Source organism: Hibiscus syriacus, unplaced genomic scaffold (genome assembly GCF_006381635.1).
Source record: "Hibiscus syriacus cultivar Baekdansim isolate YM2019G1 unplaced genomic scaffold, ASM638163v2 tig00110819_pilon, whole genome shotgun sequence".
Classification (NCBI taxonomy): Eukaryota; Viridiplantae; Streptophyta; class Magnoliopsida; order Malvales; family Malvaceae; genus Hibiscus; species Hibiscus syriacus.
The window spans coordinates 174,707-198,092 of NW_024062875.1; the positions used below are offsets into that span (position 1 = coordinate 174,707).

Sequence of the window (23,386 nt, forward strand, 5' to 3'; positions counted from 1 at the left end):
ACGTCAAAGTGTTACAAGTAGGGAAGAGCAGAGAAGAAACAAGATGAGCAGCATAGGAACTGGTTACGATCTCTCGGTTACCACTTTCTCTCCCGACGGCCGCGTTTTCCAGATCGAATACGCCGCCAAAGCCGTCGATAAGAGCGGGTCCGCCCTTCTTCTTCTTTATATGTAATTTTAGGCTGTCAAAAATCTAGTTTTGTTTTCAAAAACACTGGTTTTCTTGTTGCAGAACTGTGATTGGAATAAAATGTAAAGATGGGATCGTTATGGTAATGATTTTCTTTTTCCTTTATTTTTTATTTTGAACCAACCGGAAACAAAAAACAGCAGCAATTATATTTGTGTAGACTAAAATGGGTACTATTATTTTAGGGAGTTGAGAAGTTGATAGCTTCAAAGATGATGTTACCCTGTTCTAATCGAAGAATCCACTCCGTTCATCGCCATTCCGGCATGGTATTCACTATTCCTCCCCTTTTTTCTTCAGCTTTAACTTAATTTCAATGGCATTTTCCCCATTTTCAATGCAAATATTTTGGATTCTGATTCTCTTCCACTGGTATTCTATACTCTAATTCAGGCAGTGGCTGGATTAGCAGCTGACGGTAGGCAAATTGTGGCCCGTGCTAAATCTGAAGCTACAAATTACCAAAGGTTTTTCCTTTAGTTTCAATTCCCAAAGTTCAGCTTTAGCTATGTCTGTTATTTTCTTTTATCTAATTATGGGTTTCATTTGTTGGTGGTTATGAAGTGTATATGGTGAGCCCATTCCTGTCAAAGAACTTGCCGAACGTGTTGCGAGTTATGTGCATTTATGCACCCTTTACTGGTGGCTCAGACCCTTTGGCTGTGGGAAAATTCTCGGTGGTTATGATAGAGATGGTCCCCAATTATATATATGGTTGAACCGTCTGGCATCTCCTATGTATGTTCGTTCCTCCCAATTTCAACTTCATGTTTTTCTTTGTTTGTCGATGCTTGTTACATTGGTATAATTTCTATTTGCTGCTAGTTAATGATTTATCTCCTTGTTTGCGTTGTTTCTTGTTGTAATTGATATAGAGATACTTTGGTGCTGCAATTGGGAAGGGAAAACAAGCTGCCAAAACGTAAGTTTCAAAACTATTTTTTTTATCCTGCGAAACATGAGGAAGACATTCATCTGTTCATGCTAGCTAATAATATGAAATTAAGCATTGAATGTTGTGGACTTTATTTTATTTTCTTTGAAATCTAATCTCCAAAATATTTCTGGCATACTCTCTTCACGGCTCACACAAAGTTTTGCTAATTGTTCTATACGAGTTTCGTTGTTTCCAAACTTGCATTTGAAAAAGAGAAAGTAAAAGAGATGATGAAAAATTGAAGTGGATTTACGAAAAGTGAAACACGTCCTTCCTATGTTGTTTCATTACATGCCAAGTTTTCATTTGCCCACTAGTCATCAAAATCAAGTCAACACTCGCTTGGCACTAAACTAGTTTGGTTGGCTAGTTAAAATTGTTGCTCTATCCTGTAAAATTAATGGCTATGCTCTTTCAAATATCTAAGAAGCTGAAACTTGAGTTGTCTATGGTTTATCTCTTGTTTTTGTACACTCATCTGAGTAACACTAGTACGAGACAACTATAAGGTTACAATTGAATTGTGCATGTGAACAGAGAGATTGAAAAGTTGATGCTGTCAGAAATGACGTGCAGAGAAGGGGTTATTGAAGTAGCCTAAATGTGAGTTTGTCTATCTTAATTCGATTCTTACCTTTCAAGATTGTTGCTTATATCTTCTTTCTGAATGTTAAAACTTTCTTTTTCTTTTCTTGCATTTAATGGAAATCTAGGGAACAAGCTCAAATTCTTTCTGTTATTTTATTTATTTTCCTTAATGTTTGGTTTGACAAAAAGAAAAGCCTGGTGTGCTTGTATGCAATATCTAAGAATTATCTGACTGGCATGACTTGAAGAAACAAAATATGTGTGGTCGAGCATATTGCCTGAATTGTATTTGTGTACGTTTACAATGCATATACATGATATTATTTTCCTTTCTCTGAGAATGCATGCATAAGATTTCATCATTTATCATTGAGCAGCATCTACAAGGTACATGATGAAGCAAAGGACAAGGCCTTTGAACTGGAGATGAGTTGGGTATGTGATGAGTCAAAGCAACAACATCAAAAGGTAATTCCTGACAGCACCCATTATGGATATACATCCTTGCATGAACATTTGTAAACCTGTCTCGTTTCCAAAACCACACAATATGTTTTCAATCATTTTTCTTACTTCATTGGTGCTAGCCAATATGTTTTCATTCATTTTTCTTACTTCATTGGTGCTAGCTTCATCTTTTCTTTGATGCTTTCAATTATAATCATATTTTGCTCCTTGCCACATTTTGTTCTCTTTCATAGCAAGAGAAACTATTAAGTTACTACACTGAAGGAAATAAATAGTGTTGATGCCATGATCTTATCCACTTCTATATCTCATGCATAATTTGATTTTCTTCCTTTCTGAAATTTTGATGCAATTGATCTTTGGAATTTATCAGCTATAAATAGTGATAAGAAACCATATTTGAAAATGGCTTGGATAAATAAGTTCCATTTTTCTTCTGCAGAATTTAGTTGTCATTCGAAAATAATTTGTCGCAAGTCCTTGAGTGTTTTTTTCACTTTTCTGATGACTTTTGGCACTGGCACAAATTTTCAGGTTCCCGATGACCTTTTAGAGGAAGCCAAGGCTGCTGCTACGACTGCACTGGAAGAAATGGATGCTGACTAATGATTATCAGAGGTAGAGTTGTCCTGTTCCATCTGGTTTAAAAGATGGGAGTGCCTAGTTAAACAAAGTCTTTCTAAGATGATATAAGATCAGCTAAATTGAACTACTCGAATTGAAAATTATCATGAGAATTGGTTAAATTGGATTGGATGATGCTCAAATTGTGAAAATCAAATTAACCAAAATATATATACAAGGCAAGAATAGATCCGTTCAAATGCTTTAAATGCTACATCGAGCACCAACCGTCCTGAGTACCACAAACGCATTTTCATCTGCTTTAAATGTCAGGCATACGGTAGCAAAAGCTAAATGACAATAGTTCCATAGAAACTTATCTAACACCTCCTCCAATAGTTCACGATTGACAAAAATCTTAAAACTTCCATCAAGGGAAAAGATTATAATGTCCATTCAATTTCAGAGAATTTCAATGATTTTCAGAAGTTTGAGGGAAATGCAAGCACCTTGAATACAAGAAGAGTGTGCTAGTGGCCCGGCAAGTATCTTCACGCAAAAGAGCCGCCATAACATCTGTCGAGATGGGTTTATCTCTCACGCACCAATTGTAATGACCAAACTGACCAGATCCCAAAAAATCATCTAGTCCAGAAATAGCCATTTGATTTGGAGTTTCGTTCTTGCCATTGCATCCTGCAGGAATCATGATGAATTGTATTAATACAAAATATTATTAATTCATGTCACAAGATTCATTGGTTGCAAAACGTGTCTCACATAGGATGCTTTCAACTAACCGGAGTGTGCTCACTAAGAGTCGATGCAGCAGAATGAGCTGAAGGAGAACTCGAGTCACAGTGTGCTTCAAATTCGAATCTGCTATCCTTCAGGGGAGAATCAGTCACATCATCAAGCATAGAAGCAGAAGACTGCTGACAAGAATCATCCTTTGAGCTTTTAAGTTTCTGTGACTCGTAAAGTATTGCTTCCAGAAGACCACTATTTTGTGGTGTAAAAATATCTGACTTGGCCCGCTTCATTGGAGGGGACTGGATCAGAGAATCGACAGACGCAACCGAAGGTAGTGGGACTGAAGGATTAACCCAGCTATCTTGTCGATAATCTGAATATTGGTATGAAGGGCGCTCCATGTTCATAGGCCCAGACAAGGGCTCAGAAGGAGAGAAATTACTGCTTAGAAGGGCATCAGTGCCAGGAGGTACACCAAATGATGACTGGTCATTGGTACTGAAATCAGAATCATATGGAGAAGATGATTTGTAGGGCTCACCATGATTTTCCTCACAAGCAAAATCAGTCAATTGGTTGGGCATTGAGATATAATTGCCAACACTTTCCTGAAGATGCTTAGGAGGGCATGCCATTGGCAACATGTGGCCACAACCATGGGATGGACCGATAGTTTTTGGAGGAATGTTGAGAAGTTCAGGTGAATAAGACAAATATCGTTGGTTGACTTCTAGATTCTCAAATTCCACATGAGGAATCTCAAAATCATCTGAATGCAAGAGATTGGAACCAAGGGAGTCCTGATTTGGCGTTGACGCCACATTATGGCCCTCTTCCTGACTTGTATTTACTTGCAAGTACACATCAGGAGGGTAAATTGGCAAGCCGGCACGTTGCAATCTCTTAATTCTTGTATTCCAGAAGTTCTTTATCTCATTATCAGTTCGTCCAGGCAACTAGAGAAAATAAAGGGATGGAATGATCATACAAGTGAATCAAACACTAAGAAAATAACACATGAAAAGTTTTTGTTTCAGGAAAATTTTACTATTAGAAAGAGACTACAATTTCATGTTGAGTTGCTGAGCATCCATGGCAATACACAGAACACGCATGTGAGAAGAGCTTGCTTATCATCTTACAAAAAGATGCTTGAGCAAGTTTATCATGTATTGACAAAATCAAATTATATGGGTGGTAAACCATGCATAGGAACTCCATGGAAGCATGCCAATCATTGCAACATAAGTTTTGAGTTCACATATCAGAGGATAGGGTAAGGAACACAAATTAACACGGTAAGCAAATCACTGGCACATTGCAGAAACTGACCATTCACAAGAATCAATTAGCTTCACGGGAAAGAATTAAGAATGATCATCTCCCAATATTAAAGGTAAAATCAAAGTTTGCATAAATTTGTTGATTTGTGCAAATTTTGTTTTCTACAGAACCAACTTTGAAAGTTACGAGTGATGAGTTACTACCAACCTCAGCAGCCATTCGTGCCCATTTATTTCCCAACTTAGCATGTAGCTCAACTATGTGACGTTCTTCGTCTGGAGAAAACATACCTCTCTTCAAATCCAGTCTTAGGTGGTTTGCCCAATGCAGGCGACAGCTTTTCCCCCATCGGGAAAGTCCAGAGTGTTTCTGCACAGCATTCCAATTCCCCTCATCGTGCTTCTTTACATAGTCGACAAGGATCACATCTTCTGCTATCATCCAAGGTCCTTTCTTCAAATGACAGCTTTCTCTCATGTTGCCTCTCCCACTAACTTCTTCAACTAACGACAAATCAGAGTGACCTTTCCGCATTGCTCTGCTTCCTATATTTCCACATTACAAAAACCAAAAATTAAATATTTCTTCAGCACCGGAGACATACTACCTAGGATGATGCTCAAATGCAGCTATTTTAATAGAAGATTGTTGTCTTCCATTAGGAATGATTATGGTTCGATTTTGTTTTAGACAAAAAATACAGTTAATATATAATATTATGATTTCTTTTTAAAAACTGAACCAAATAGAATTCAACTCAAAGATTGCGGTTTTAACTTGTGAAGCAAAAACCAAACCGAATAAGTTTATAACTACCCAAATTGAATTCAGTGAAAATCAAATCAAACATTACAGTAAAATGGATTTTCCATTCTCTCGGCCTTACTTTCTTTTCATTCTTTTCATTTATTGATGTGAAACAATGTAGTATTAAAAACCTACTCCATTAACGTAGCATGCTTTCGACGATACTATTTTTATCAATCAAATTTGATAAACAATCCATTCATAAATTGTAAACATTAAAAATAAGAAGATTTTATTTTATTTTATGATACGCAGAGAATTCTATAGAAAGATTCTCAGTAATTATTTCTTCTATTTTGTACGAGTTGCATTTACAGAACCATTTCTACAAGTAAGCTCAAAATTTTATTTTTTAGCAGAACGATCTAACAACTGAGCATTAAATTAATCAAAACATAAATGCCAAATTTTAGAATAAGAAGCTGTTGTTACCTGAATAAGTTGAAGATCAGAGGAGTTTGCAGAGCTCATCCAAAACCCTCAATGCAGTAATCACGGATTTCCAGAACCAAAAGCAAAAGAAAAGGGAAAAAATGTAAATTGTTAAAAGAAAAATTCAATAGGGAAAAGGAAAGCATGTGCATAAATCAATTCCAGAAAGTCATATTTTGTTTGGAAATTTTATAAGAGAACTAGAAATGTAGTTGAGAACGAGCGAGAGAGTTAAATGGGCCAATAACCTCTGATTCTCCCCCCCCCCCCCTAAAAAAAAAGAGAGAATAAATGAAAGAGAGTGAGAAACCTAAAGTAGAAAGGAAGTAAGATGGCAAAAGCAGAGGGAAAATAGGAGAGACAAGAGGTTCACTCACTCACGCAGTCAGCTCACCTTACCTCTCCTTTTTTAATTTCTATTGGCTTTTAATTTTTTAAAAAATTCATGGTCCCTTTGGGTTGTATGGATGAAGACTTACGTGATTATGCCGAATGATTTTTGAATGATTAAGGTTTAGAACTTTGTTAATTGGAGCTTGCAAAAAAAATTTGTTTTAAGAAGGGAGACTTTGTGATCTGCAATATTATAGTGCGAAAGACGACTTCAATCAGGGAAATCTGAGCTAGAATACGCAGCAGTCGTGATAAGATGGATTGACACAAGTTTATTTGGTTCTCGCTTCATGTTCACAAACATGCGGTGATAATTTTCAATCGGTTAACGACAAGGGATAGGCTGTTGAAAATGGGACTAGCGGGAAGTGATCGCTGCGTACCTTGCGACGGGGCTGTCAAAAGTCGAGACCATCTCTTTTCTGAATGTCCATTTTCTGCTGGTATTTGACAAGAATTCATAGATTATTTGACCTGGACAGAACTGCTCGATCATGTACTCACGAGCTAGCTTGGCGGTAAATTCTCTTAGGGGTGAGTCTCTCCCTGTTATTAGCTTGGAGTGCATTCCTTTATCTTGTTTGGGAGGAATGTAATTGAAGGATTTTTCGTAGTTTAGTGAGAGGGGCCGATGTGATTTTTGATTCAATCAGGAAAATTGTTAAATTCAAGTTGTATAGGAAAAACACATAAAGAATTGACTTTGCAAATTTTAAATTTTGTATTGGGGTATTTTTTATAAGCGTTGATCTATATGAGTGTACAATTGTTTCTTATAATAGTTTGCTGCTTCTTAGATATAATACAATCGATTTATAAAAAAAATTAAATACATTTGTCCTTTTATTTATTTTTTATTAAAAAAACATTTTCTAATAGAAAGTCTCGTGACAAATGCATTTATTTTACGTGTTTGTTTTTAATTTGTAATTGTAAAGTAATTTATTTTTATTTCATATAATTAATTTAAAATAGGTAATATCATTTGAATTGTTTAATGAAATTATTTTTACAATTAGTTAATAAGATAATAAAATGTCGGTAAATAATGTATTTTTATATTTATACTTCAATTCAAACACTTTATATAACTTTGATTTTGTGTAGTTAATTTTATTAAAAATAGAAAAATATCTAAATTATAATGAAAGTTTATAATTATAATAATAAATTAAAGCATATAATAAGAATGCTTTCTTAGAATCATTAATACAAGAAACTAACCACTTAAAATTACACAAAGGCCATATAAAAAAATTTAAAAATCTAGCTAAATAAATTCAAATAAATGGTAGATACGAATATACTTGATCGCATTGGTAAACGAACCACAAAAGATGATTAAGTTATTGAAATACTATCGAAAAATCATAAATCAGAATCAAGCGACGTGAGAAAACTATTCACGAACGCAAATCACGAATCCAAATCCAATTCAATATTTCAAAGTAGGGAAGATCAACATGCTAACAAATGAGCAACATCTTGATTAGTCGTGGCGATGTCAAATCCAATTATGAGAAAAAAAATGAAAATAGCTGTCAAACGACAAAAAACGTGTCAAAACACATGAAAACATGTCATAAGGTATAATTATTAAAAATTTAAAAAGAAAAAACAAAAAAACAAAATAAGACATAATAAAATAAAGAAAAACAATGACTATTGACGATCAGCGATCAACGACCAATATTAAGCAGTCGATTACAAAGATAAAAATAAAAAATTCTAATAGCGGTAAAAAAGAGAGAGTTAAAGTTAAAGTTCAAAATAATATTATTTTACATTTGCATATATATATATATATATATATATATATATATATATTTATTTATATTAAATATGAAAACAAATGAATATATTTAATTTTTAAATATGTATAATTAAATTGAAATTAAAATTTATATATACAATTAAATTAAAACTAAAATTCATGTATACTATTACACAATATTGAATAGAAGTTCATACGCTATTTTGATATTTATCCATAGTTATTATAATATCTCAACATCTTTTTCACCAACCTTGTAATACCCCAAACATTGGATCAGTGACTAAAATGTAAACATTTAAAATTTAGTAGTTTAATTAGAATAAATTGAAAAGTTCAAGGACTAATTTTAAATATTTCTGTTTAGGACTTATTAGCAAAGATGGAATAAGGGAAGGGCAAAGAGATCTTTTAGCAGGATATGAATTTAAAATTCATTTTAAATGATATTTTAATCTTAGGAGAATGAGAAAAGAAGAAGTATATGGAATAATGGTTCATTTATTTTCTTCTTCTTTTTTTTGCCATGAACCTCCATTTCCATGGTGTGTTATTTTCAAGTTGATTGTTTCTTGAATTTTTAAGATGATTTTTGATCTTTGGGTGATATATAAGCTTAAGGAAAGCTTAAAGTTGATTAAAACTAATAAAGTAGTGAATTATTAATGGATTAGTAAAATGGGTTGTTAAGGGGATTTGATGAGATTGAGTAGTAATTGAATTTCTAAAATTATATTTGACTTGTCAAATGTATAATTAAGGGAATTGAAGTATTAGAAATAATTAAGAACATGTTTGAAAATATGGTAAGATTTTTAGTTTTAAGAATTTCATAAAGAAATTGGGTGTAAAAAAGGGATTATTAGGTATATGTTGATTGGGATAAGTGTTGACAAGTTTGAGGTTGTGAATGGAGTTGAAAGTTTAAGATTTAAGTGAGGTATGTGTAAAATTCAAAGTAAACGAGGTGAAATCTGGGTAAGGGTATCGATACTGTAAGAACAATACCGATAATATCATGTTAAAATGGAAGGATGATATAGGAGTTGGATGAACAATATCTATACTTATTTAAAAAGTATCGATATTGATGTGTAGGTATCGATACCAAGATGAAGATATCGATACCGTAAACTGTAACACGCCCAACCCGTATCCGACTCGGATCCTAGTCCGAGGTGTCACATTGACTTTTCAAAACTTTGTTCTTTACAAATCCACTAAAATCTTAATTTCCTCATTTGAGAAAATAATTACTTTATAGTAATAAATACTATCAAATTGTTTTACAAACCATTCAGAGCATATTCAACTCAATCAATTAGTACATGCCAACTACATTCAAAATAACCAAATACATTTAAATCATCTATTTTATGATCTGAAACTTTGTAAAGGAGATGTTGACATGTCTTGCTCTTCTTAGCTTCTCTTCTTGCTTCTGTAACCTACGTGTGAAACAATCACACGCAAAGTCTATGACTTAGTGAGACATTAAATTTATAAAAGAACTCTAATTATTTAAACATGCAGGAACACATCATCTCATAATGTCACACCAAAACAATATAACATTACATACAATGTAATATACACATATACATATCTCACACTATTTCCATTACTAACCTTATTCCACTACCATATTCTTATCATTTATGTCTTATAATCACATACTCGTATGTCTATTCTTTTAAGCCACATATGATTCATTTAACCAAGCAATACACGCATCATCATATAATCATATAATGCAATTCATATTACAAAAGCATATACTTTACATGTAATATATATATTTATTGTTATCTCTTTGTTAGCCCATGTACATATGCGAGAACTATATATATGTGAGAACTATATATATGTGAGTACATTGAGGTTGTGCACTATGCTATCACCACATCTCGTATAATTTTCACTAGGGGCACGTAGAATTTGTCCCGAAGGACCATTGTATATGTCCCGAAGGACCACTACGTCCCAAAGGACCACTATGTCCCGAATGACCACTGATAATCCCTCGACTCTTGGCATGCCAACTATACCTCTAGCTCTCTTTACACATAACATGGGCATTAGCATTATATCATTTCACATATACATATAAACACGTAGTTCACTGTCACATATCACTTAGTTTATGTCGCATAACTTGTATCACATATACACATTCATATCACATGTTCATATAAGCTCATAACTGTTTACACATTTACATGTAATCATGTAGCTTTTTTTCACATAGTTCATGTTTTTCATATCATTCATTTATCATATATAACATGGCTTAATATATGTTTGTATTCTTTCACCTAATCACATCTACCTCTTCTCATATATCTCATACATAATCTCTATCATATATACATTCATTCACTTATCTTATAATTATGTATCATATTACATAATTTAACTTATATCATATTATCATGTGTACATATATCATGGACACTTAACATGTATCATATAAACATGTATTCACACATATCATTAACATATACAACAATCAATAACACACATGCAACATATCAAACATATGCTAATATTAATGAATTCATGCATTTTACTATAGGAAATAGACTTGTCACAAGTCTTATTTCCATTAAACATAATACACTATCTAATATGCACTCACCTTGGCCTCACTAAGTTTCAATCCCATTTTATGATTCCTTTCTTTCGATCGAATCTTAACTTGATGGTCGTCCCGGAACTTGTTCGTGCTCGATATCTATATAATCATAATTTCCAAGACGATTATTAGAAGCCTAAACCTTATAATTCGATGCTAATAACTTAAACTAATTTATTGAACTATAATTCACTTTTTCCTTTAGGGGTGTATCGATGCACTATGGGTGCATCGATGCACAAAGTAACTTCGAAATTTCCATGCATCGATGCCTTCCTGTGTGCATCAATGCACACTGAATAATTTTTGGAATTTACCCTTGATGCATCGGTACATGTTGAATGTATACCGATGCACACTAGCCCAGAATTCCAATTTATGCACGAAAATCACTTTATTCTAACTTAATTGTACCATATTTCAACCCCATTCAAATCCTTAACTTACATACACATGTTGAGCCTCATTAATATTCATTTATCTCATCTTTAAACTCAATATCTTCTCCTCTTTATGAAATTCAAGAATCACACTCAATTTTCAACATGTTCTAAATCCACTTCTGACACTTCATATTCCTTAATTTAACCATTAACAAGTCAAATTCAATTTCAAAATCTATTAACTCCTTTTATTTCAATAATTCACTTAAAAACTCTTCATATTTAATCCTCCATAACTAATCCATTTTGAAGTTTCAACATACTTTAAATCTCTAAATAATCTTTCTTAGCACCCCAAGAATCAAAACTAAGCTTAAAATTCAAGAATTAACCAACTGAAATTAAACTTACCTTTGCCGTGGAGCTTACGGGAAAAGAAGAGGAAGGAGATAACCCAAGCTCCAGACTTTTCTTTTCTTTCTCACCCTTTCCACGTGTTTTATAGCCTTAAAAAAGGATAAAAATCTTTCTGGTCAAATGACCATTTTACCCTTTATTTCCTTTAATAATTACCAACTAACATCCACTAAATATTACAATTTAATCCATGCACTTTTAAATCTTTCAAAATCAGACTTCAAAGTTTCAAAATTTTTATTTTAGTCACTAGCCCAGATTTTGGGATATTACAAATCTCCACTCCTTTAAAAGATTCGTCCTCGAATTTTCATTGCACACATTGATAAGAACATATCTTCTAATGTTCTCATATTGCTTTCTTTACTTTATCCTTTCAAAATTTATAATCATTGATTTGCCTTCAACTTCCAAAGAATCCAATTAAATTTTTGTCTTTTCTCTTATTTGATTCTACATCTTTCTTTGACCTTTGTAAAATTCCATATAATGTCACTCATCATGTAAATAGTAACATCTATTCTCATCACTTCACATCATAATTCTATCTCTAATTACCTTATAACAACAACTCAAACTCTTATTCCATCACCATTTGACCAAAAACACAACCTTAACACTCTTTCAAATGTGATTAAACATACATTTTATGGAATCAAACAATCTTTTCACATCACCTTGCACACTTTTCTTACTTATATATCAAACTTATCATCTACATTTCCATATAACCTTTATTATATCTGATCCTTTAAACTCAATCCTTTTCATTCTTTATTCCATTATTTCTTTATTCATTCAAAATAAAAATATCGTTATATAGAAATCGTATATTTCCTTTTATGTTCACATATTCTTTTTCCTATCACTTATACTCATCTCTGATTACCGATCTTTATCACATATTTCTTAGCGATATCTTACTCAACTTTTCAAACTCATACACAATAATACTCATTTGCTCTTTTATATCACATATATTTATCCTTAACTATCACTCCTTATCACATTTTCATGATTTTGATAGTTAACTTTACTTATACAGAACATCATTCTTTATCATATCTTGTACTTATGTTTCCCTCAATCATACGAGTTCTTATCTCCTTTACTGCCTTACATTTCCATACTCATAATACACCACCATATCCAAATCCACATCATATTTGGTTATCATAACCTGACAATATCTTATAATCTTATAATTCCAGTACATTTTATCATATACTCTGGTTAGCCAACGCTAACTCTTTCCATCTTAACTGTAAACCCTTATCATAAACACACTTGTACTTATACACAATATTATCCCTTCATTTCAAACTCATAAGCTCTGACTTTATATATCTTATACGCTTGTCACTGATACACTTATTCTTGAACTCTTCTACCAATTCTCACTGCATCATTTGATCTTTTAACGCTCTTATGGTGACACTTGTTCACCATAATCTATCTTATCCACAAAATAAAAAAATTACTCCATATCACTTTTCCAATTCAAAACAATGAATACCTTCTATCACCATTCTCATATGATTTCAACTTTCTGAAATCATCATTTGAACTTACGAGGCACTTTCTGATGTGTCTGCTCTTCATCCTACTTGGCCAGGGCAGGTGAATTGTTATCATAATCAGGTTTATCTCTCACTTCATTTCGAAATCATCATACTTCTATTATAACTTAGAAGTCTAATTCTATTAGCAAAATAACATACTCCTTACACTATCAGATCATAAATTTCCACTATATATTGGCATGTACAAAATTTTAAAACTCTTTTACTCTCAATTTAAGCCTAGAATCGGTTAAACCTTAGCTCTGATACCATTAAATGTAACACTCCTAACCCGTATCCGAGTCTGAGGTGTCACATTGACTTTTCAAAACTCTGTTATTTACAAATCCACTAAAAATTTAATTTCCTCATTTGAGAAAATAATTACTTTACAATAATAAATACTATCAAATTGTTTTACAAACCATTCAAAGCATATTCAACTCAATCAATTAGTACATGCCAACTACATTCAAAATAACCAAATACATTTAAATTATCTATTTTCTGATCTAAAACTTTGTAAAGGAGATGCTGACATGTCTTGCTCTTCTTAGCTTTTCTTCTTGCTTCTGTAACCTACGTGTGAAACAATCACACGTTAAGTCTATGACTTAGTGAGGCATTAAATTTATAAAGAACTCTAATTATTTAAACATGCAGGAACACATCATCTCATGATGTCACACCAAAACAATATAACATTACATACAATGTAATATACACATATACATATCTCACACTATTTCCATTACTAACCTTATTCCACTATCCATATTCTTATCATTTATGTCTTATAATCATATACTCGTATGTCTATTATTTTAAGCCACATATGATTCATTTAACCAAGCAATACATGCATCATCATATAATCATATAATGCAATTCATATTACAAAAGCATATACTTTACATGTAATATATATATTTATTGTTATCTCTTTGTTAGCCCATGTACATATGTGAGAACTATATATATGTGAGTACATTGAGGTTGTGCACTTGCTGTCACCACATCTCGTATAATTCCCACTAGGGGCGCGTAGAATTTGTCCCGTAGGACCACTATGTCCCGAAGGACCACTGTATATGTCCCGAAGGACCACTACGTCCCAAAGGACCACTATGTCTCGAAGGACCACTGATAATCCCTCGACTCTTGGCATGCCAACTATACCTCTAGCTCTCTTTACACATAACATGGGCATTAGCATTATATCATTTCACATATACATATAAACACGTAGTTCACTGTCACATATCACGTAGCTTATGTCGTATAACTTGTATCACATATATACATTCATATCACATGTTCATATAAGCTCATAACTTCTTTCACATTTATATGTAATCATGTAGCTTCTTTTCACGTAGTTCATGTCACTTTTTATATCATTTATTTATCATATATAACATGACTTAATATATGTTTGTATTCTTTTTCACCTAATCACATCTACCTTTTCTCATATATCTCATTCATAATCTCTATCATATATGAATTCCTTCACTTATCTTATAGTTATGTATCATATTACATAATTTAACTTATATCATATTATCATGTGTACATATATCATGGACACTTAACATGTATCATATAAACATGTATTCACACATATCATTAACATATGCAACAATCAATAACACACATGTAACATATCAAACATATGTTAATATTAATGAATTCATGCATTTTACTATAGGAAATAGACTTGTCACAAGTCTTATTTCCATTAAACATAATACACTATCTAATATGCACTCACCTTGGCCTCACTAAGTTCCAATCCCATTTTATGATTCCTTTCTTTCGATCGAATCTTAACTTGATGGTCGTCCCAGAACTTGTTCGTGCTCGATATCTATATAATCATAATTTCCAAGACGATTATTAGAAGCCTAAACATTATAATTCGATGCTAATAACTTAAACTAATTTATTGAACTATAATTCATTTTTTCCTTTAGGGGTGTATCGATGCACTATAGGTGCATCGATGCACAAAGTAGCTTCGAAATTTCCATGCATCGATGCCTTCTTGTGTGCATCGATGCACACTGAATAATTTCTAGAATTTACCCTTGATGCATCGGTACATGTTGAATGTGTACCGATGCACACTAGCCCAGAATTCCAATTTATGCACGAAAATCACTTTATTCTAACTTAATTGTGCCATATTTCAACCCCATTCAAATCCTTAACTTACATACACATGTTGAGCCTCATTAATATTCATTTATCTCATATTTAACCTCAATATCTTCTCCTCTTTATAAAATTCAAGAATCACACTCAATTTTCAACATGTTCTAAATCCACTTTTAACACTTCATATTCCTTAATTTAACCATTAACAAGTCAAATTCAACTTCAAAATCTATTAACTCTTTTATTTCAATAATTCACTTAAAAACTCTTCATATTGAATCCTCCCTAACTCATCCATTTTGAAGTTTCAACATACTTTAAATCTCTAAATAATCTTTCTTAGCACCCTAAGAATCAAAACTAAGCTTAAAACTCAAGAATTAACCAACTGAAATTAAATTTACCTTTGCCATGAAGCTTACGGGAAGAGAAGAGGAAGGAGATAACCCAAGCTCCAGACTTTTCTTTTATTTCTCACACTTTCCACGTGTTTTATAGCCTCAAAAGAAAGATAAAAATCTTTATGGTCAAATTACCATTTTACCCTTTATTTCCTTTAATAATTACCAACTAACATCCACTAAATATTCCAATTTAATCCCTGAACTTTTAAATCTTTCAAAATCAGACTTCAAAGTTTCAAAATTTCTATTTTAGTCACTTGCCCCGATTTTGGGATATTACATAAACGAATTTGGAATTTCAGAATGCTAAAATGGTATCAATACCGAAGTGGGTATCGGTACCATAGAAAAGAAGTATCGGTACTGTAGGAGGGGTACCGATACTATTCAGCCTGAAATGTCGAATTAGATATTTCATTTGTCTATGTAAGTGCAAATTAGTTATTAGTTAATGGAAAGTTGGTATTAATCTTAGATATATTGATGTGTAGATTGAGAATGACAGAGTACTGATCGAAGCGAAATAACAAAGAGATTTAACGAAAGCTAAAAGGATTCGTTTAGAACTTACGTGACGCAATGGTGAGTGCAACTCATTTATTTCATACTAGATATGAGGACGACTTGCGATAAGCCAATCTTGAAGTTTTCGATCGAAAACAGTTTATTTATTTTTTGCCTGTAACACCCCTGACGCGTACTCAACCCGGATATGAATCCGAGGTGTCACATTTGACTTTTTAAAACATATGCAATTCACAAATAGGAACAAAACTTAAAATTTTAAATCAAACTAAAAAGATATAAACTTCTTTAATAAGATAATCATTTCACATACATTTTTACATAAAAACTTAATAATTTACATAAATACAAAAATGTAGGAGTTTACAAAATCGATCAGAGCATTTCAAATTAAAAGTATAATACATGCCAATAGTTTACAAAATTAACATAAAAACCTACATTTAATTTGTCCTAAACTGATCTTTCGGTGATATGCTATCCACCACAACTCAGTCTTCTAATTTCTTCAAACCTACGCGTGAGAAAATCACACGCTAAGTCGATGACTTAGTGAGGCAATATTAATAGTGCTAACTTAGTAAACAAAATCTTATTTATTTTATTCGAAATGTTATTCAAAGAACTTTCATTATTTTGCATATCAAAAGTATACTTATGATTAGTTTCCCGTGTTATGTCTTTGTTCCAAATGCTCAAGGTATACTACTGAGAACTCTAGGTATTTGAGTACTATGAGGTTGTGCACTAATGCTGTCACCACAGCTCGTAATTTGCACCGAAGTGTCACATAATTGTCCCGAAGGACCACATAGGTTTGCACCGAAGTGCCACATAGATTTGCACCGAAGTACCACATATTTTCTCGAAGGACCACATAATTATCCCGAAGGACCATATAAAACCCTCGACTCTTGGCATGCCAACTATACCTCTAACTTCATACATATACTTTGGGCTATTAATCACATAATTATGTTCAATCATTATTTGAAGTGTTTCTTATTCACATAGTTTATCTCTCATAGAGTATGTTCACATTCACTGGTTCAAATATCACATAACTTAATCAAAGTTCACATTTCCAAATCCATATAACCATAAAACATAGCTTGTATAATATAAATCGAATAAAACATTACCATATAAAAATAAAAAAATTATAAAGTTTTCGATCGAAAACATTGAGGTTGGCTTATCGCAAGCCTTCCTCAAATCTGTTACAAAACCGAGAAGTTGCACTCACCTTGGCCTCACTGAAGTCTAATCCAAATCTTTAACCCTTTTGAATCGATAATTAATATGTCAAGCTGACCGGAAGTCGATTACATTCAATCACTACACAAAACAATCAAAAATCAATATCGTTCTTCGAATCGTTTCTAACCAATCAGAATAACTTGGGAATCAAGAAACTCTTATTATCCATTTCATGCCTAGAAGTATCGGTACTATCCCTCTAGTACCGATACCGATACTTCTCTTCAAGGGTATCGATACCTCCTCAAGGTACCGATACCAATTTGGCATTCGATGTTTGCATCTTAAAAATGGTATCGATACTACCCTTACAGTATCGATACCTACCCTTACAGTGTTGATACCTCTTCAACAGGTATCGATACTACCCTTAATAACTTCACAGATTTTTCCCTTTAAGTATTAGTACTGTTCTAACGGTACCGATACTCGAAGCCCAGAATGACCATTTTCACTTCGAAAATCAACCTAAAAACTTCCTAAATCTCTTATATTCATCACCCTTAAGCCTTAGAACTCACTCTTATACTTTCACACCAATTAGTCTTCATTTGCTACTCCTAATTATATAAATTCCTGTTTAAACACTTAAATCTCAAAATCAAACCAAAACTTCAAACATGTTCTTAATCCCTTCTAGCACTTCTAACTCTTAAGTTAGATCATTGACAAGTCAAATATCTCATTAAAATTCCAAAAACTACTTTATATCAAAATTTCATTTCAAAACCCATTTTATAAATTCATTTATAAAACACTCATCTTGTTGTTTTAATCCTATTCAAGCTTTCCTTAAACTTATTTAACAGCCAAGCTACCAAAGCCAACCCAAATATTAAAGAAACCATCAAATTTGCAAAAGCTTAGCTTTGCTAATGAGGTCCACAGTGAGAAGAAGAAGAAAAAGAAAAAGAAAGAGTTCCAACATTTTTCTCTTTTTACCACATACTTATCCAATAGTAAAGCAAATAAAATATTCTTCCCTACAAATTACCATTTTGCCCTTGTTAACAATCCATATTTGTTATAATACCCAACACAAAATTCCTCCATAAATCCTTTAATTTATCAAATCATTTATTTAAAGTGCAATTTCATATTATTGTTTTGAAGTATTGGTATGTGAAAATGTTTATATGTGAATATGCTTTATACAAAAATGTTCTATGTGAAAGTAAACTACGAGAATGTACTCCATGTGAATAAGATATACTTTAAAGAATGAAATGATAAATAATTATATGGTTAAATCCCAAGGTATATGTATGAGAATTAGAGGTATAGTTGGCATGTCAAGAGTCTACACGGTCCTTTGGGACAAATCTATGTGTTCATTCGGGACAATTCTATGTGGTCCTTTGGGACAAATTCTTAACAGTCTTTTGGGACAAATTCTACGTGGTACTTCAGTGCAAATTATATGAGCAGTGGTGACTACATTAGTGCACAACCTCAATGTACTCAGATGCCTTAAGTTCTGAGTATTATGCATTGGGATATAATAATAAAATGATATAAATTGAACTATGAGTAACCTTAGATGTTATTTCATAAAATGTATCCTGACTTCAATATGAAATGTTTTATATGGATTGAATGAGAAAATGTTTTTAAATGTTTTCTTTTATAATCATTATTGTCTCACTAAGTCAATGACTAAGCGTGTGAGTGATTTTCACACGTAAGTTCTAAGAGATCGGAGGAGTAAAGCTAGGAAAGTACATCACATACGCCAAGAAGATAAGATCATAACCATTTAAATCATAGGTTTCTTATCTTTTTGTAAATTTGTAGGCATATATCTCAAAGTTTTTAAATGGAAATGCTCTGATCCGTTTTGTAATCACACACCTTTATATTTATGTAAATTATTGAATGTCTTATTTTTATTCTGAAATTTAAAAATGAATTTTATTATAAAGGTTTCACCACTTAAATACAATTCAGCGTTTAGTAAAAGTTTTTAAAAGTTATTGTGACACCTTAGATTCGTATCCAGGTCGGGTACGAGTTGAGGTGTTACAAACCTCCTCTATCTCAACATCTCCGCCATCGACCTCCTCTATCTCAATCTTCTCCGGTATGTTCCAATCAAACATAAAGGAGAAAAATATGTAAACGGGCACGACTGCGACGTTCAAAATGGCTAACATCTGGAAGTACTTGTCAAGACGAGACTCGTCAATGGTGTTGCCAATCCAGTCTCGTGCAAGCAAAGTAGCAATAGCACTTAAAAAACTGCCGATGCCCATCACACTCAGATTGAACGGAATCGCAAAATAACGTTTGGATTCCGGCACACGGTCGAAGAAAAAATCGTCTAGCCCTCTACAAACAAGGCCGTTGGCGATCCCTATCAAGGCAAATTGAGGGGCCAACCATAGTACTTTCATGGGAATACCTTTATCCTCATGATCTGGGAATTCCTTGATTAACTTCGATCTCCGTACTTCCACTAACCAAGCACTTAGTGAAGAACCGAAAGCAAACAACATCCCGACACCGATTCCGGCGGATCTAGCACAATGTTGCTTCGGTTCTTCGTTGCGCAAAAGCTTCTTGATCAGATACTTAGACGACGTGGACACCAGAAAGCTTATGAATGAGCTGAACACGTATAGTGAAGTAAGTGGAATCTGATTGAATGAATGTAGAGTAATTCTGGGATTGATGCTAGTATCCAGTCCATCACTTTGAAGTATGAAAAGAGTGTCTCGCGCTGCTTCAACTAGACTGTAAGGGATGAACAAAAGCCAAAGAGGGATCAACTTTACGAGCCCCATCGCCTCCTTCAATCGAGAAACAGCCCTTCGTCCCGTCGGTGTATTGCACTTGTAATAGCTTCTGCCGCAGATGAAAAGAATGTAAGCCGCGGTCACCACGATGAATGAGACCATTGTTCTTTGCGTCCAGTCAAGGCTTGATGCAAACGTCCAGCAAATGAATTTTCCGAGAGAGCTGGCGCCATAGGACCATACACCAGCACGACCGGTGACAACATCCGCGTACTCTTCCATCTGTTGTCTTTCAGACCTTGTGTCCCCGTCAACCATATCATCTTCTTCGAAGTCGAACTGAATACATAAATGTGACTCTAGACAAGCATCTTCTCCGGCTAAACCAGCTATTAATAATGGTAGGGCTATGTAAAGTATTCCAATGTTCGTTTTTTTAGAGAGAAATTTACTGCAAAGCCATAACAACAGTAATCCCTGCAAAAATAAAGCCATTTTAGACTCACTTTGTATGCAAAAAAGGTTTCAATTTGTCATGGTTATAAGGAATATCTTACGAAGACCAAACATGGGATGGCGACGATGATTATTCGACAGAGACCGAGGCGGTCGATTGCGATGTGATAAACGACGATCGTCAAGAAGAATACTATGCCTTCGAAAGTTGCCGACAAGGCTGTCGCTCCTCGGAGAGATGTCTTCCAGACGTCAACGACGTAAGATATCAGGAAAGCTTTAAATGCAATTTCTATAAATGCTTTGCTGAAAAGCAAACCTATCATCATTCATAATTGTTAGGAATTAAAATCTATATATATTAATATTTAAAAATTATAATTATCGATATTCATTGATCTAGTGATCAAAGACGATAATGTCGTCTTACCTTATGTATATTTGAATCCTGACATTTGTCTTAGAACATAATATCTATCTACTTAATTAATATATATATATATATAGGATATGATCTTGTTACATAATGTAAAACTTTTTAGTTTTACACTGATTTAAGACCGTTTGATGAGTGAAAATATATGGTTGAGATTAACGGTAGAAAATGACAATATATTTACTGGAAAAAAAGAGTCAATCTCAGCAATCTATTTTCACTTATCCAACGGTCATAAAAATTACAAAACTAAAAGAATTTTATATTGTATAACAGGACCCTATACCATACACACATATATTAAGTAGAGAGATATTATATTCTAATACAAATGTCAGCATTAAGTAGAGATATATCATTATCATGCTTTTGATGAAGTGATTTTTTTTATCATTAAGTATGAGCCTTTATATTATATAGATGAGCGATGATTGTATACAAATAAATTCTAATAATAATGTGTTGTATAGTAATGCAATTGGGACATTTTTATCCTTTTGCTTAATGGACTATGCAAACGTTTCTTCAAGGTAGAGTTTGGCATAATTCTTTTATACATTGTATGAAATTATAATCGGTCCAATTAATTTATTAAAATCTATTAATCTAATAAAAACCAAAACCACAGAAATAATTGAATATTGTTGATTGAATAAAATTTTAACTTATCACTCAGGATTCGTTCGTAGTAAAATGTTTTTTAGAATAATATTTCCTTTTATCATTAAGTACACTCAATAGATTTTAAAAAATTTAATTATATGCACTATGTTTATTTAACGAGAAAAAAATATTAAATCCATTATGTTAGAGTTCAAATATTGACGTTATGAATGAAAAGAAAAGTTGAGAGAGTATCCTATAATGAGCCTTTACACTATTTAATTTAAATTAATTGATTAATGAATTGGATATAGATGAGTGATGATTATATAAAAATAAATTCTAATAATGTGTTGTATAGCGAAGCAATTGGGGCATTTTTATCCTTTTGCTTAATGGACTATGCAAACGTTTCTTCAAGATAGAGTTTGGCATAATTCTTTTATACATTGTATGAAATGATAATCGGTCCAATTAATTTAGTAAAATCTATTAATCTAATAAAAACCAAAACCACAGAGAAATAATTGAATATTATTAATTGAATACAATTTTAACTTATCACTGAGGATTCGTTCATAGTAAAATGCTGTAGGATATAGTTACCTGTGATGAATAGGGCAGCCTTGGAGAATCGAATGTAATTAGACGCCCATCTCCATGTGCCGCAGATACAGTCTTTGAAGTTGGCCATTTCTCCGGGAGCATCAGAGCAACATTCAAGACGGAAACCTTGGTGATGGGAATGGCATTTTATATACAGTTTTGGATGTGGACGGCCTTGAAAAATCAATGGACCAACCAGGATAACCACGTTGTTAACTTTGCTTGATTCGAGAGAATGGGATCTTCATCTCTCTTTTTCCCTGGGTAAACTACACAAACGGTCATTGAAGTTTGGATAATTATTTTTTACCATTTAAGTTTAAAAGGTTACAAAACGGTCACTAATTTTGTTTTATAACAAAATGATCACAGAAGATTTATGTGGTATATTTGGCTTACTTAATTAGAACCGTTTGACCAAATGATTAATAGTCCATGTGACTCACATCTGTTTAAATTAAAGAGAAATTAATGAGATTAAAAAAGAAATTTCAAAGTACGAGATCGTTTATTTCATTTAATTAAAATTATTAGAGAAAAGAAAATAAGAAAATATGGGACGCTGGAGCGGATGATTGATGTGGTCATTGGGATATTTCAGCTTTGGATCTTATTGTAAACCCCATTGTGGTCACCCATATAATCAATGTCAAACCCCCGGATCCTAATGACATTGCGGATCAACCTCTTTGGCGCTGGAGCGGAGATCATCGGTTTGGGGTTAAATCAGCCTATACTCAGCTTCTCGAAGATGAATGGGACGTTGTTGATAACACCTGGAAGCAATATGGCTCTGCGTCTTCCCCAACGTATCCGGTTCTTCATCCGGCTTGCTCTTAAGGAAAAAATCATGTCGAACTATGGGCGAAACAAACGCATGCACTACAACAAATTTGTCAATTTATGACAAAATTTCTATATGACGTTACGTATATTGTCACAAAACATACTATAATGTGACGTTTTTTTATTTTCGTCATATTTATTGATTAATGGTATATCTTTTATGACAAT

At 32.9% G+C, this 23,386-nt stretch overlaps 3 protein-coding genes across 3 annotated transcripts; 1 reads left to right on the forward strand and 2 right to left on the reverse strand.

The window, feature by feature from the left end:
- On the forward strand, positions 1-2,836 carry LOC120142218 (proteasome subunit alpha type-3-like). The gene is made up of 9 exons (XM_039156965.1): positions 1-147; positions 233-272; positions 376-459; positions 584-657; positions 755-928; positions 1,066-1,112; positions 1,665-1,730; positions 2,093-2,183; positions 2,718-2,836. The coding sequence occupies exons 1-7, from the start codon at positions 44-46 to the stop codon at positions 1,679-1,681; spliced, it is 540 nt and encodes a 179-aa protein (XP_039012896.1). The 5' UTR covers positions 1-43; the 3' UTR covers positions 1,682-1,730; positions 2,093-2,183; positions 2,718-2,836.
- A 696-nt stretch (positions 2,837-3,532) lies between these two features.
- LOC120142214 (transcription factor GAMYB-like) lies at positions 3,533-6,176 on the reverse strand. The gene is made up of 3 exons (XM_039156963.1): positions 6,024-6,176; positions 4,992-5,331; positions 3,533-4,456 (listed from the first exon to the last, which is right to left on the reverse strand). Exons 2-3 carry the CDS (start codon positions 5,316-5,318, stop codon positions 3,539-3,541), a joined length of 1,245 nt encoding a protein of 414 aa, XP_039012894.1. The 5' UTR covers positions 5,319-5,331; positions 6,024-6,176; the 3' UTR covers positions 3,533-3,538.
- Positions 6,177-19,461: 13,285 nt separating this feature from the next.
- Positions 19,462-20,766, reverse strand: LOC120142092 (protein NRT1/ PTR FAMILY 5.7-like). Its single transcript, XM_039156854.1, has 2 exons — positions 19,564-20,766; positions 19,462-19,467 (listed from the first exon to the last, which is right to left on the reverse strand). The coding sequence occupies exons 1-2, from the start codon at positions 20,764-20,766 to the stop codon at positions 19,462-19,464; spliced, it is 1,209 nt and encodes a 402-aa protein (XP_039012785.1).
- Positions 20,767-23,386: the final 2,620 nt, after the last annotated feature.

What these genes read in the sequence shown, in the direction of transcription:
- LOC120142218 (XM_039156965.1), top strand. Translation starts at nt 44, where the DNA reads ATGAGCAGCATAGGAACTGGTTACGATCTCTCGGTTACCACTTTCTCT. An exon ending in TTCATCGCCATTCCGGCATG is followed by an intron (nt 460 to 583) that starts GTATTCACTATT and finishes ACTCTAATTCAG; the next exon opens with GCAGTGGCTGGATTAGCAGC. An exon ending in AACCGTCTGGCATCTCCTAT is followed by an intron (nt 929 to 1,065) that starts GTATGTTCGTTC and finishes TAATTGATATAG; the next exon opens with AGATACTTTGGTGCTGCAAT.
- LOC120142214 (XM_039156963.1), bottom strand. Translation starts at nt 5,318, where the DNA reads ATGCGGAAAGGTCACTCTGATTTGTCGTTAGTTGAAGAAGTTAGTGGG. An exon ending in GGGCACGAATGGCTGCTGAG is followed by an intron (nt 4,457 to 4,991) that starts GTTGGTAGTAAC and finishes TATTTTCTCTAG; the next exon opens with TTGCCTGGACGAACTGATAA.
- LOC120142092 (XM_039156854.1), bottom strand. Translation starts at nt 20,766, where the DNA reads ATGGCTTTATTTTTGCAGGGATTACTGTTGTTATGGCTTTGCAGTAAA.